At 38.5% G+C, this 13,894-nt stretch overlaps 1 protein-coding gene across 1 annotated transcript in view; it reads right to left on the bottom strand.

The window, feature by feature from the left end:
* The window catches only part of THSD7A (thrombospondin type 1 domain containing 7A), a gene marked incomplete at both ends in the record, with an annotated part of 206,302 nt that overhangs the window by 18,617 nt on the left and 173,791 nt on the right, over nucleotides 1-13,894 (bottom strand). The window contains 4 exon segments of the mRNA XM_083377963.1: nucleotides 4,236-4,351; nucleotides 6,573-6,714; nucleotides 7,965-8,118; nucleotides 8,486-8,619. Coding sequence (XP_083234089.1) covers nucleotides 4,236-4,351; nucleotides 6,573-6,714; nucleotides 7,965-8,118; nucleotides 8,486-8,619 — 546 coding nt within the window.

Below are 13,894 nucleotides of genomic sequence, written 5' to 3'. Positions count from 1 at the left end.
AGATACAAAAAATAACATACAACTTAAAATATGTATCCCTCCTAATTTAATACATATTTATTTCCTCAATTTCTTATTCTTTTTGACCATAGCTAAGAATGTATTTAATCTATTTAAACTTTAAGTTTAAGTTTAAGTTTATTGAATTTATATACCGCCCTTTTCCCGTAGGACTCAGGGTGGTTTACAAAGTATTTAAAAATGTCAATACAATACAAAAGTTAAAAACAATTAAAATAATTAAATTTGATCCCTGAAAAATATAAAACCCCAATTAAAAATTCTCAGCCTGGGCTGGAAAGCTCAAAGAGCCAGGTCTTCAGGTCCCGGTGGCATGACTGAAGGTCGGGGCAGTCCTAAGCTCCACGGGCAGCTGGTTCCAAAGGGCAGGCGCACCCACTGAGAAGGCCCTCCCCCTGGGTGTTATCCGCTGGCAGTCTTTTAAAGGTGGCACCCTGAGAAGGCCCTCCATGTGGGAGCGCACAGGACAAAGGGAACTTGATGCCGGCAGCAGGTGTTCCCTCAGATATCCCGGACCCAAGCCATTAAGGGCTTTATAGGTCATTACCAGCACCTTGAATCTCACCCGGAGGGCAACTGGAAGCCAATGCAGCTCACGGAGTAGAGGTGTTACATGGGAGTATCGGGAAACCCCCATCACAACTCGCACAGCAGCATTCTGCATCAGCTGAAGCCTCCGAGTGGTCCTCGAGGGCAGTCCCATATAGAGAGCATTGCAGTAGTCTAACCGGGAGGTCACGAGCACATGGGTGACTGTGCGTAGGGCATCTGGGTCCAGATAGGGTCACAACTGGCGCACCAGGTGAACCTGGGAAAAAGCCCCTCTGGTCACGGTTCCTATGTGATCTTCAAAATTGAGCCGTGAATCCAGGAGGACGCCCAAGTTGCGAGTCCTATCAATGGGGGGGTAACACCTCACCCCCATCATTAAAGATGGAATAGTCTGGTTAACCCAAGATGCCGGTATGCACAGCCACTCAGTTTTGGCAGGATTGAGATGAAGCCTGTTTCTCCCCATCCAGACCTGTACCACCTCCAGGCAATGGGACATCACGGTGAGGGCATCACTGGGTTGGTTCGGGGTGGAGAAAAAAAGTTGGGTATCATCAGCATACTGATGATACCCCACCCCGAAACCACGAATGATCTCGACCAGTGGCTTCATATAGATGTTGAACAGGAGAGGAGAGAGAACCGACCCCTGAGGAACTCCATAAACGAGAGGCCTTGGGGCGGATCTCTGCCCTCCCGTCAATCTTTAGGAGCGAGTTACCCTAAACATTCCATTCAATAGTTCTACTCATCTAATCCTTTAACTCTCATTCAAAACACATTTTTGTTTTACTTATCGTCACATTTAAATAACTAAAACATTTGCTTTTGTTTAAATCATTTCAACATTTTTAACAGAAAGAAAAAAAACACCATATTATATTAGTTAAGAAAAAAAGAAAGAAAATTCATCCCTCTAAGAGTAATATATTTCAAAGTTTTTCCATTTCTTTAGCCATATTCAAACAAATGTTTCTTTTTAAAGTATTCTCTCTGATAAGTTCATCTATTTTCTGGATTTCTATTTTAGTCTTTTTTCTCTGGCCATTGCCTTTCTTAATCAGTATGTTTTGCTGCATCATTTGTTTCCTTGTCAAGAATTTTTTCTCATTCTTTTCCTTGTCTTCAATGTTGCTTGGACGTGTTGAAATATTTCCCATTTGGATTAAATAATGATTTTTTATTTTATATGGTTCCATCTTCAAGTCTCTATTCTCAGAATTATGTTCAGTCATCTCTACTGTATTTTCCTGGGAAATTTCCTGGAGTGAAATTAAGTTGAAAATAAGTTGATTCATGCTCTCAAGGTTATTCTGCATTTCCTTGTAGTTTAAAGTCATTGTCCTTTGAAATTGTTGCCGATTATCATATGTTTCCTTTTGTGAAGTGATCATTTTAATATGGTTCCATCTTTAAGTCTCTATCCTCGGAATTTTGTTCAGTCACCTCTAATGTATGTTCCTGGGAAATTTCTTGGAGTGAAATTAAGTTGGAAATAAGTTGATTCATGCTGTCAAGGTTATTCTGGATTTCTTTGTAGTTTAAAGTCATTGTCCTTTGAAATTGTTGCCGATTATCATGTTTCCTTTTGTGTTCATTGTTTCAGATTTGTTACTCTCACTTGGTTTACACAGCTGCATTTTCTAAAAACTTTGAGGGTCAGAGAAAAAAAATCCTCACCCACCAGCAGGTGTCAGCATTTGCTCATTTTGCAGGTCTTTCTAGTCTTTTCTCTCTCTCTAAAGGGTAAGTTTCGCTGCTTCCAATAACCAAAAGGGAGGGAGCAGAATCCCCCTCCCCCTTTCCTTCTTCGGAGATCTCTTATTTTGGGGACTTTCTTCTTCAGGAAAATAAGTAGGATAGAGAAAATCAATATTCTTACCCAGATTCAAGCATGCTGTTTCAAATCCGCTTAATTTAAAAGCTTATGACTTCTGTTGTTTCCAACTATGGCTGAACATACAGTTAGTCAGCCCTTTCTTCTGCTGGTTTCTGGGAGGCTTCTCCTGGACTGTTCGGAGAGACCGCCATCTCTCCTAAGTCCCTGGGATTTCCTTCCTTCATTCCACCCCTTCAGGGTGGGTTCTGGCCCCTTAGGGTCCCCAACAAAAAGAAATTCCAGCCGAAGAGTTTGGCATTCTGAATCTTCAGACTGCTCGCTAGAAAACAGGAACAGGAAGTCTCTAGAACTATACTTTAATTGTTCTATTACATTCAAACAGTAGGTATTTTGTGCAAAAAAAAAATAGACTTCCTGATGTCTTGCTTACAACTGTGTGAAGGGAAAAATATGCACCAGAGAATAAATAGTACAAAAGAATAAAGAGCTGAATGTTAAAACAATGGTCCTAAATTATAATGGGAGCTAAACAAAATGGCTCGATCCTACGTATTCTAATAGTTGATGCAAAGATTGTTTTTTTTTAATGGGAGGGGATGATTATTCAGGTTTCCCACTTAATTAATTCCACCATTCCTATCAATTTCAGAAAAACCACTCATGCTTTCCAAACAGCCATGTTAAGAGGTATACATTGAATCCTGTCTCATTAAATAAACAATATAAAATAATACAACATAAATTATTGTTTGGAGACAATATTGTTTGGAGACATATGCTATTAGATTTCATGCCAAGGACAGCAATAAATCTTAGCCCTATATACATTCCACTTCAGGGGACTTGCTTCCAGCAGAAGTTCACAGACACAACATGGTTACGTATGTATTCCTTTCTTGCAAATGAGGTAGAAGCCATATATACACAAATGATCTGCCTCTTGCAGAATGCTGAAATTAAGCCCCATATTTTGCTTCATAGTTAAATTTTAGACCTTTCCTTTCACATATTTGCAGCTGTGGTAAATTGTTTGTTCTCTTTCCATCCTTGATTGAGCAGAACCTACTCAATAGTTGTATAATGATTACTTTACCTAAGACTTCTAATTAATGTCCTAACCAGCTACACAGAGAGACACACAGACACAGAGACACACACACACCTTACACTCTAATTACAAATTAACACCTTCCACAGATATTTTTAAATTTAAGATCTATATTTATTGTTTTAATGTTTTATGCTGCATTTTATTCAATGTCGGTAAGCTGCCTAGTCAATTTTGGTGAGATAGGTATATATAAGTTTGCTAAGTCAATCAACATGAAAATAATTTAATAAATACTGTCAGTTAGATATATTAAAAAGCATTTGTGCAGGCATTTCTTTTCAATCTACAAAAGGGCCAAACAACTTACAACTGGGGAAATGAAATCTGAAAAGACAGAGACACAGAGAGAGAAAAAGAGAAATGCACTTTGGCAGAAGATCAAACTGTTACAAAAGAATCACTCCAAATTAGGACAATGAGAGCTATTCCAGTTAAGATTTATTTTACTTATTCACCTTGGTGGCTTATTTTTCCCAAACCATTTATTTCAGAAGAGGGGAAAAATAGCATACCTTAGTGACCACTCACTTAAGCAAAAGGAGAGAATTAAATGACAAAATCACCGATCTTGGCAAAAATTCATTTAGGGCTACATAGCAGTTCCTGAATAGCTTTGAGAAGCATCTGTCACAAGACTGATCGTGTGCACCAAAGAGAAAGCTTTATGGTTGATAGTTTTCAACCACAAAACAAGGAAAAACATTCACCTACCTTTTCACAATATAACAGGTCAACTGACTTGCCATCGCTGCGAACACAATCAAGCATTCTTGTTTTGATCCCAATGCCACAAACAGCTTTCTCACTTAGCTGGCAAGTGCTCCAGTCTTGAAAGGAAGGGGAGAAAAGGAAAGTGGCAAAGATCTCCTGTGTGTTGTATCAAAAGGCAACAAAATGCAGTCACCTGTCCTCCCCCCACATTCGTATTTTCTTTCATTTTTAAAAGATTCAGATGACTTACAGTGGATTTCTTACGTCAGCCTCCTAAGAACACAACAAGTGATAAACATAGCAATGGCATTAATATACACTGAACCAGCCACTCAAATAGATAATTCTGTGCACGCTAGCTTCATCACATTGATCACCTTGTAAGAGTGCATAAAATAGTAGCCAAATCCAGAAGAGCACAACTTCAGAGACCATTATAATTTTTAATAGGAGAGTAAATTATATAAAACACAGGGCAACTATTATCTACATTTAATTACATTAGATACTGTATAATTCAAATTTGGTTCTGACTCCACATGTCATCAACCTAGGCCAGGGGGTAGGCAACCTTGGGTCTTTTATGACTCATCGACTTCAACTCCCAGCATTCCTGAGCCAGCATAGCTGAAGTCCATGAGTCATAAAAGAGCCAAGGCTGCCTACCCCTGACCTAGGCACACCCTATTTCTCAGGGCTGTGGTTCTAAGCATACTTTTCTAAGCTCAGCAAGATTCTTAGCAGGAAAAAAGTTGGGAACTCTAGCAATGTTTGTTTTTGACTCTCAAAGGTCAGACAAAGAAAATGGGAAAAGGTATCCTACATTCTGATAGTGAACTTTGTTCTCACCAAGAGAGCCTTGGTGGAGCAGTGGGCTAATGCCTCCTTAAGTAACACCAGCTGCCTGCAATTAGTGCAGGTTCGCATCCCACCAGGCTCAAGGTTGACTCAGACTTCCATCCTTCCGAGGTAGGTAAAATGAGGACCCAGATTATTGGGGGCAATAAGCTGACTTTGTAATAATGCCGCTTGGGGTATGTGTGAAAGCCCTAATAAGCAGGCATATACATAGAATGAAGGCTACTGCTAAGCTTGTAAGCCGCCCTGAGTCTTCGGAGAAGGGCGGGATACAAATGGAATTAAAATAAATAAAATAAATAAAATAAAATCTGTGAATTCAAAATCCCAAATAAAACTATGCAGATACAAAAAGGAAGGTCAGGAAAGTTTGGGAGAACTTCAAAATTTGTGGAAATAACCAACTAATCTAACATTAAGTCAAGAGATAGTCTTTGATTTATGACCATTCATTTAACAATGATTCAAAGTTACAACTGCTTAGAAAAAAGGTGACTTATGACCTGTACTCGCACTTACAGCCATTCCATCTCTCCTGGTCACACGATTACAATTCAGAAACCTGGCAAACTGGCTAGCATTTATGACTCACTTCAGTGTCCTGATCACAATTGCGATTTGTGGCCTATTTTTGCTGATTTCAAAAACACACACAAAAAAAAACAACAACCCAGCAATAAAATAAAATAAACCCCACTGGGGAAGCTGGATTCCCTTAACAATTGCCATAAAAATTGTAGCAAATTCAGTTTTGACATGACTTATGACTGCAATGAATTGCAACAAATTCTGGGCCCAACTGTGGTAAGTCAAGGACTACTTTTGTATGGAGGAAGATCATCAAATGTACATTTTGGGGGGTGGGGGGAGAGAGTCCAAATAGTTTTATTGCAGAATGAATGATCTACTTACCAGACACAGAATAGTAGGGTAATTTGGAGGTGGGAGATGTAATGGAAAAGTATCAGGATAGAAAATCAGAGAAGGTGGTATGTTTGGCTATTTGAAAAGAGAACGTGTCTGGCAAGCTGCAATACAAGTAGTCCTTGACTTACAGCAGTTCATTTAGTGACTGTTCAAAGTTACAATAGCACTGACTTATGGCTGTTTATTTCATAGTTATGATCTATGAAGCATCCCCATGATCATGTGATCAAAATTGAGATGCTTCATAACTAGTTCGTATTTATGACCATTGCTGTGCCCCAAGATCATATGATCACCTTTTACAACCTTCTGACAAGCAAAGTCAATGGAGAAGCCAGATTTACTTAACAACAGGGTTACTAACTTACCAACTGCAGTGATTCACTTAACAGCGGAGGCAAGAAAGGTCATGAAATGGGACAAAACTCACTTAACAAATGTCTCACTTAGCAACAGAAACTTTGGGCTTGATTGTGGCCGTAAATCGATGACTACCTATATTTTCTTTCAGGCTGCACTCGTCAGCTACAAGTACTCAATCAGCATCTGTACCTGTCACATTGTAATCATAGTGATAGCAGTTTTTGTTCAGATGACAAGGCTCTGTCTCCATTGTAGAAGGACAGGCCTTTCCTTCCTGGGGCAGTCTTAAGATCTTGGCTGAGCGTTCCCTCACACTGCTTCCATTACAGGGCTGAGAAAAGAAACCAAACATCCTTTTACTTTGATCAAAGTAACATCCTTAACACAAATTCTTTAAGGCCAAAGTACTTAAAAGAATTGGGCTCAAAATGCACACTCTCTTAGGAAACTTATTAACTGATTTAGGACTCATAATCATAAAAAAAAATCTGACCTCTTTCAGAGTTATTGTCAGCATAATAATGTAAAGAGTGATCTGCTTAAATATAACATTTAAATACTTTAGTGTATACTTTAAATACTTATATTTCTTGAAAATATAACTCAGTAAGTATATTGTTTTGATTAATAAGCTGAATGCCTGAATTAAACTAATGATATTTTAGTTAGGTTGTTATCAATGACCTGGAACAGGGGTCCCCAACATTTGTCGTTTGGCAGACTGGAGGAAAAGGGAGGGGGAAGCATTTTACATGAGTCTGTGTGCGCACGTGCATGGAGTTGCGAGCATGCACATGCTGCAAATGGGGCGGGGCTAGTGCCTGCATGATGCTTACTAGCCCTGCCCCATTTTTGTGTGGTGCAGTGTTTTGTTTCTGTACCCCGTGACACAGCGGTGGCCATTTTTGTGCCTTGCAGCGCAGCAGCAGCCCGTGTTTGCACCCTGTGGTGCAGCGGTACCCTGTTTTTGTACCCCGTGGCATGGTGGTGGCCCATTTCCGCACCCCGCAGCATGGCAGCATCCATTTTTGCACCTAGCAGCATGGTGGTGGTGGCCCATTTTCACACCCCATAGCTGCAGCACTAGCGTAAGTGAGGGGGGTATGCAGAATACAGAAATATATCATATCCATATATACAACCTGAGATGGGAATTCACTGTTAACAATTTTTAGTGTCAAATTGTACTAACAAGAATTACTCTGTGTTACAAACATTTCCAGCAATCTAAAAGTGAGATAACCAACCTGGAGTTGTTTACCCCAAGTGGGAAAAGATGGTAGAGCAATTGACAGACGAATTACTCAAGATATACAACCTCTAGCATCTTTAGTTTAAAAGGAACAGGAAGCAGGTAATATATAAAAAAAATCCCCCTACTTTCAGAGATGATAATCAAATACTAGATGGTTTGACTCTATGGCTTGATAGAAAGGTAAGTTATACACAGAAATATCTAGCTAAGTTACTGGCTAGGCATTTCAGAAGAAAGTATCTTGGTCAATTTTGATTTGGTTGGACAAAAAAGTCTTTACTTTCTTAAATTTCATCATTATAATTTTAAAATAATAGTTGCCTTACCAAGGAGCACCTAGACCACTGGCCCCACTCAGATATTACACAGTCTTCTGGACATGGCAGTGTGCATTTTCTAGCACCAATTGGCATTTCTTCTTGATCACACAGATAGTCTTCCACAATATCTGAAGGACCATCCACTGTGTTTTGCATGCATCTGGAAAGGCAAAGCCCTTAGATGTAATAGATGTAAAATTATGCAGCTGAAAATAATTATACACTATATTTAGATCCTTTCTATGTAGAAAGGCCAGCATTGAATTAAGTGGAAAATAAAAATAAAAAAGCAATATGTATCTGAGTTAATCAAAAAGTTTTCTATGTAGTGGCATAGCTTCAAAGAGAACCTTACATGATGATCCTGCCTGTAGTGGGAAATCCATAAAAATTCTCTGACCACTGAAAGCTTTCATATTATTACATAGCCTTAACAAACCAGTCTATTTAAATAAGCATGCCAAACCTTGCAGAAGGAAATTGCTCTTTCCTCCAAAAATAACCAATGTAATAAAAGTTTAACTTACCTCACTTTTCTGGTTTGCACACCCACTCCACAATTCTCTTTTAAGTCCACATTAGTCACTTTGCAGACACTCCAGGGTTCAGTGATTCCTATATACTGACCACAGTCACTATGGCAAGGGACCACTTCATAGACCTGGAATGCAGAGACAGAAAATCAGCTTGCTTCCTGTAGACAAGGATAAAGGCAGGGAGAACTGGAACAATATTGTAACTATCATTTATTCAAAGTTACAAGGCATGCATAGCAACATCAGCAAGCAAGCATAGGTGTGCATAGCAATCCAACAATGTTGATTAGGTTACAGATGGGGTAATTTCAAGCCATTCACTCTTTCTGTTTCTGAATTGGTTTCACTTCACTTTTCTGAAACCAATTTCTTACCTTTCTTACAATCCTTCTCAACTCTGGATTTCCTAAATGCATTGACCCATTTCTTTTACATGCACCAAGTGAGCCATCATGTTGGGCAACAGCAGCAAGATTTCAGTATCTTTTGTTCCTTTTTCACCTTGTACAGTTAAAGGAACACAGAATCTACTGGAATGAATCATAGGATTTCTAGCAAGATGTCTCACAGTCTCACATTTATTTAGTATTCATTTATTATTCCACTTTTAGTTGCTCAGCACCTACATTTACCTTCAGCCACTTACAAACCCATAAGATTTTTACTTGAATGAGAACTTACTGTTCTTAGCAGAAATCCTGGCATTTAATTTTTTGGTAAATGACTGCTCAACATCCTATTAAAAATCATGTTGTGCCTTCTGTTTGTGAAACCATGATTTACTTGAATATGTAAATCATTACTTTGACAAAACATGGAATAGTAGGGATTACAGGGATAAAACCCACTGAGATCAAGTTTTCATCATCACTATTCTGTTGAGTACCATTATTCCTATCGTTAAATCAATGGGATAGGGATTTTTATGTAACCTTGGACTGATTCAAGGTCATAACTACAATATGTTTCCACATGGCCTTGGATTTAAAAAACTCTGATTAGGTATAGATCGGCAGTCCCCAACCTTTTGGGCATCAGGGACCAATTCTGTGGAGAGAGGTTTTTCCTGGAGCAGGACTGAAGCAGGCGTGGTTTCACATGCTGCCTGTATCCCACCAATGGGGCTTTGCTTCTTTGCGCAGCCCGGTTTCTGATATGCCGCGGCCTCTGCTGGTTGATGGACTGGAGGTTGGGGGCCCCTAGTATAGAGATTGCACTTAAATTAGCTATTGACTAATGGAAATGAGAATGTGATCCTTCCTTTAAGATCTGGTTGGATGTAACAGTATGAATTGGGTAGTATTTTTATTTTGTTTTGTTCTCACCAGTCAGAAGAAATCCAATATACATGTTTTGCCACCATAACTAGTATTTTTAAACAGGTACAATTGGGATAAGTGAAATAGGAAATAGAGGCCAGCTGCAAAGAGATGAAAACATCCTTGGTTGCATACAAAGGGCCCCGTATGACGCAGACCTACCAACTTTCCTGGCCTTTTAGAACAGATAAATAATTGTGGTTGTACTAAACAGTGTTATCAGCAACTCCTTCTAGTCTGTTCTGAGTGAAGAGTGGGTGTGACTGATTAGGTTATCTTGTTAAAGTGACATTTTTAATTTTAAATCTTATATACCAAAATTAGTTATTTGAGTAGGAAGGACACAGGGCTATTAGAGCAGGGGTCTCCATATTCTTGGATTTGAAGCCCACAAGTCTTAAAGTTGTCAAACTTTAAGACTTGTGGGTTTCACATCCAAGGATTCCCCAGCCAGCATTGATAGCTGAAGAATTCTGGGAATTGAAATCCACGAGTCTTAAAAATTTCCAAGTTGGAGACCCCTGCATTAGAGCATTCCTCAATGGGGTCCTCATGGATCATCTTCATCTATCAAAGGCAGTAATGATTAATAATAACAATGCAACCAATTTTTCATCCCAGTTATATGATTGCTTTTTGCCTTCCAATTTCTGCCTAGTAAAAGTGACTAATATAAACACAGAAGTATTTTAAATTAGCATTCAGATAGACTCATAGAGAAGCTAAAGCAAAAGACAAACACTGCACACAGTAATTAAATCTGATCCAGAATCATGCGTGGGTTTTGCATCAGTTTCACAGCCTCTTACCTGAGCCTGGATCAGGTGTTGACGATGAGCACAAGAGAATGAGCAAGGTAAATAAAAACAATAGTTAGGAAGCAAAGCAAATTTACAAAAAGGCAGTTACTTCAGAGTGGTAAACTGAACACATTTAGTTTTGTTGTTTTTGCTTATGTCACTTTATATTGAACTGTGCTACCTTTTCGAAGTACAAGTAGACCTTAACTTATGATCTCATTTTAGTCCAAAATTTCTGTTGCTAAGTGAGAAAGTTGTTAAATGAATTTTGCCCCATTTTATAAATTTTCTTGCCTCAGTTGTTAAGTGATTCATTGCAGTTGTTAAGTTAGTAACACAGTTGTTAAGTGACTCTGGCTTTCCCATTGATTTTGCTTGTCAGAAGATTGCAAAAGGGGACCACGTGACCACGGGACACTGCAACCGTCATAAGTATGAGTCAATTGCCAAGAGACTGAATTTTGATCATGTGACCTTGGGGATTCTGTAATGGTCTTAAGTGTGAAAAATGGTTATATGTCACTTTGGTCAGTGCGGTTGTAACTTTGAATGGTCACTAAATGAACCATTGTAATCGAGGACTACTTGCATTGGGTGAAAAGTGAAATGGTTAAACTATTTTTCCGGCTATCTCCTTCTTTTGGCTTGTAACTTAATTAACTTTCAGACAAAAGGTGCTCTCAAAGGCTAAGAACATTTCCAACTGCATTTTAACAGAAGGCAGGAATGTTTTTGGAGATTTTTTTTATTTGCTATGCTCCATGAAAAAAAAAACCTCTCAATAACAGAGGAGCACAGTAAGTTACAGCTCCAAAAATATTTTTCTAATACATGTTGAAATATTATGGAATAAACGTGTTTTTGTAAAAGTTATCTGTTTCATATTCCAAAACCACATCTTCTTTTTTGAACCTGTTGCCCTGCATTTATGTTAGATTCCACCTCACTAATTTGTGCGATCATGGAAACTGCTCTCCCAGCATCCTGAGGCGCATTAGATTTGGAGGGTGAGGGCAAAAAAATAAAAGTCAAGAAGATCGCCATATGTAAAAGGGGCAAGGTTTCAACACATGGCTGTGGCTGTCATCTTCCCTTTTTGATTCTCCTTTCTCTCCCTAAAGTCTGTTCTGCATCTATACCAGAGGTGAGGAATTATGGCCCTGTGGACTTCCAGGAATTCTGGAAGTTGAAATCCACAAGTCATAAAGGCACCATAGTTCCCCACCTCTGGTCTATATTGTGAAAAGATTTCACCCTTGAGAAAATAGAAAGGCATGAATAACATGATTTTGAAAAGCTTTAGGGGGAAAAAATATGGATTGCAAATGTCAGAAAACAGCAACTAACAGTTTTGGATACCCTTGAAGTACCTTCAGAATTTTCAGCAGGCGCAGACTGCAACAGCCTGCTCAGGCTTTGAATCCACCTGGAGTGGCCCATTTTACACTGCTATTGGTTTGCTTCCGGATCAATTCAAGGTATTGGTTATGATCTTTAAAGCTTTCCTTGGCATGAATCCATGTTACTTAATGAACCACCTCATCCCTCTAGGAGAAGCCTGTCCCACTTGTGCAAGTGGAGGACACCTTCTAAGAATCCCTTCAGTCAAGGAACTCTGGTGGGATTCAGGAGAAGAGCTTTCTCTTCCTCAGCACTGGCCCTCTGAAACATGCTTCCCCCTGGGGCGAAGTCTACCTCCCATCTTCCTGTCCCTCTGTAAGAGTCTGAAGAACTTGTACTGCTAGTTTGCCTGGGGACCCAATGGGGGAATATCACACTGGAGGTGGCTATTACCATAGATTGATTAGCAAACCTCCCTGTCCCCGCCCCAGCATTCTTCTCTCTTCCCACCCAGCTTTTAATTTATATTGCTGTTCTTTCTTTTTCTTTCTTTCTTTCTTTCTTTCTCTTTCTTCCTTTCTTTTTCTTTTTTTTCATTGTTTTACTTATATTTTTATCATTTTACATTCTACTGTTGTAAATTGCTCAGAATAGCCCCACAGTGAGATGGGCGGCAATAAATAAATTTAATAATAATGATAATGATAATGATAATAATAATAATAATAATAATAATAATAATAATAATAATAATAATAATAATAATAATAAAAACAGTCTTCAGATTTGATTACAACTGGCTATAAATCTGTTTCTTTTCAGAAATCTATCAGTAATAAAATAAAACACTCTAAATGCTAAAAAAATATGCTCATTGCTGTATATTGCTTTTCCTTTGCTTTTTACCACTGTACAGTTAGACTCACCAATTTTCTTGGGCTAAATCAGTAACATGTTAGAGGCATAAAAATTAAAGTTCCTAAAGTTGCTCTTTAGCCAGATATCATCTTTTAATCCTGACTTTTCTTTCAAAGGATGTTACAGTCTCTGTGCACTGTTTTCAGTACAATCACAGGCTTGTATACAAGTTCATTTTTTTCAATTCGAGGTAGGACAAGTTAATTGTATTTTCTCTGCAGCCTGGCTCTGCCACAAGTTAGAGAATAATTACAGACTTAACAAAAGGAAACTTTAACAAATAATCTAAGCATTCAAGGTCTCCGGACACTGCAGTGCAGTAGATACACAATCATCTGATTTTCTCATGATTTGGACAGATCTTTTTAAATATTTTGTTGCAGCTACAGAACCAGCAGCAATTTCTTTGTGTGTTTTATTACTATAGAAAAAGGTGATAGGATATACACGTGAAAGGTATCCTGCATAGACCTGCTGGGGTTTGTGCTATGTCTATATTTCTTTTTCCATCCATAAGTGAAACTTAAAAGTCTTTTACATCTTTGGAAAGCTACATACATTTGTGTAACTGATTTAGAGAAACATTTCCACTGTTCTTCATTGTAGCCACTGCCCTGGGTCTTCTCACTGAACACACTAGTTGATGAATCTGTGTGGGGATGTGTTGACCCTCATTCACTAAATCAGTGTTTCTCAACCTTGGTACTTTAAGCTGTATGGACTTCACATCCCAGAATTACCCTGCTGGCATGAGGCAGCTAGCATAGCTGGCTGGGAGTTGAAATCTACCCAGCCTAAAGTGCCAAGTTTGAGAAACACAGTTCTTGATTCTTCATTCATTTTACTTAAGTATCCTTTTGATCCAAAGATGCCTGTAACCGTTTCCTTGCTAAATTCTGTTTTGAATTCCATCTTGCATTAGTTTCACTAAATGGTAAACAATTATTATAAAATAACAGGAATAAAATTGCAACTTTCAGATATTTAAGTATATACTCTGGGGAAACACTTAAACATTAGAA

Source organism: Vipera ursinii, assembly GCF_947247035.1.
Source record: "Vipera ursinii genome assembly, chromosome: Z".
Taxonomy (NCBI): Eukaryota; Metazoa; Chordata; class Lepidosauria; order Squamata; family Viperidae; genus Vipera; species Vipera ursinii.
Note: the sequence above shows the minus strand (reverse complement) of the source record. Positions and strands in the feature narration are given on the sequence as shown.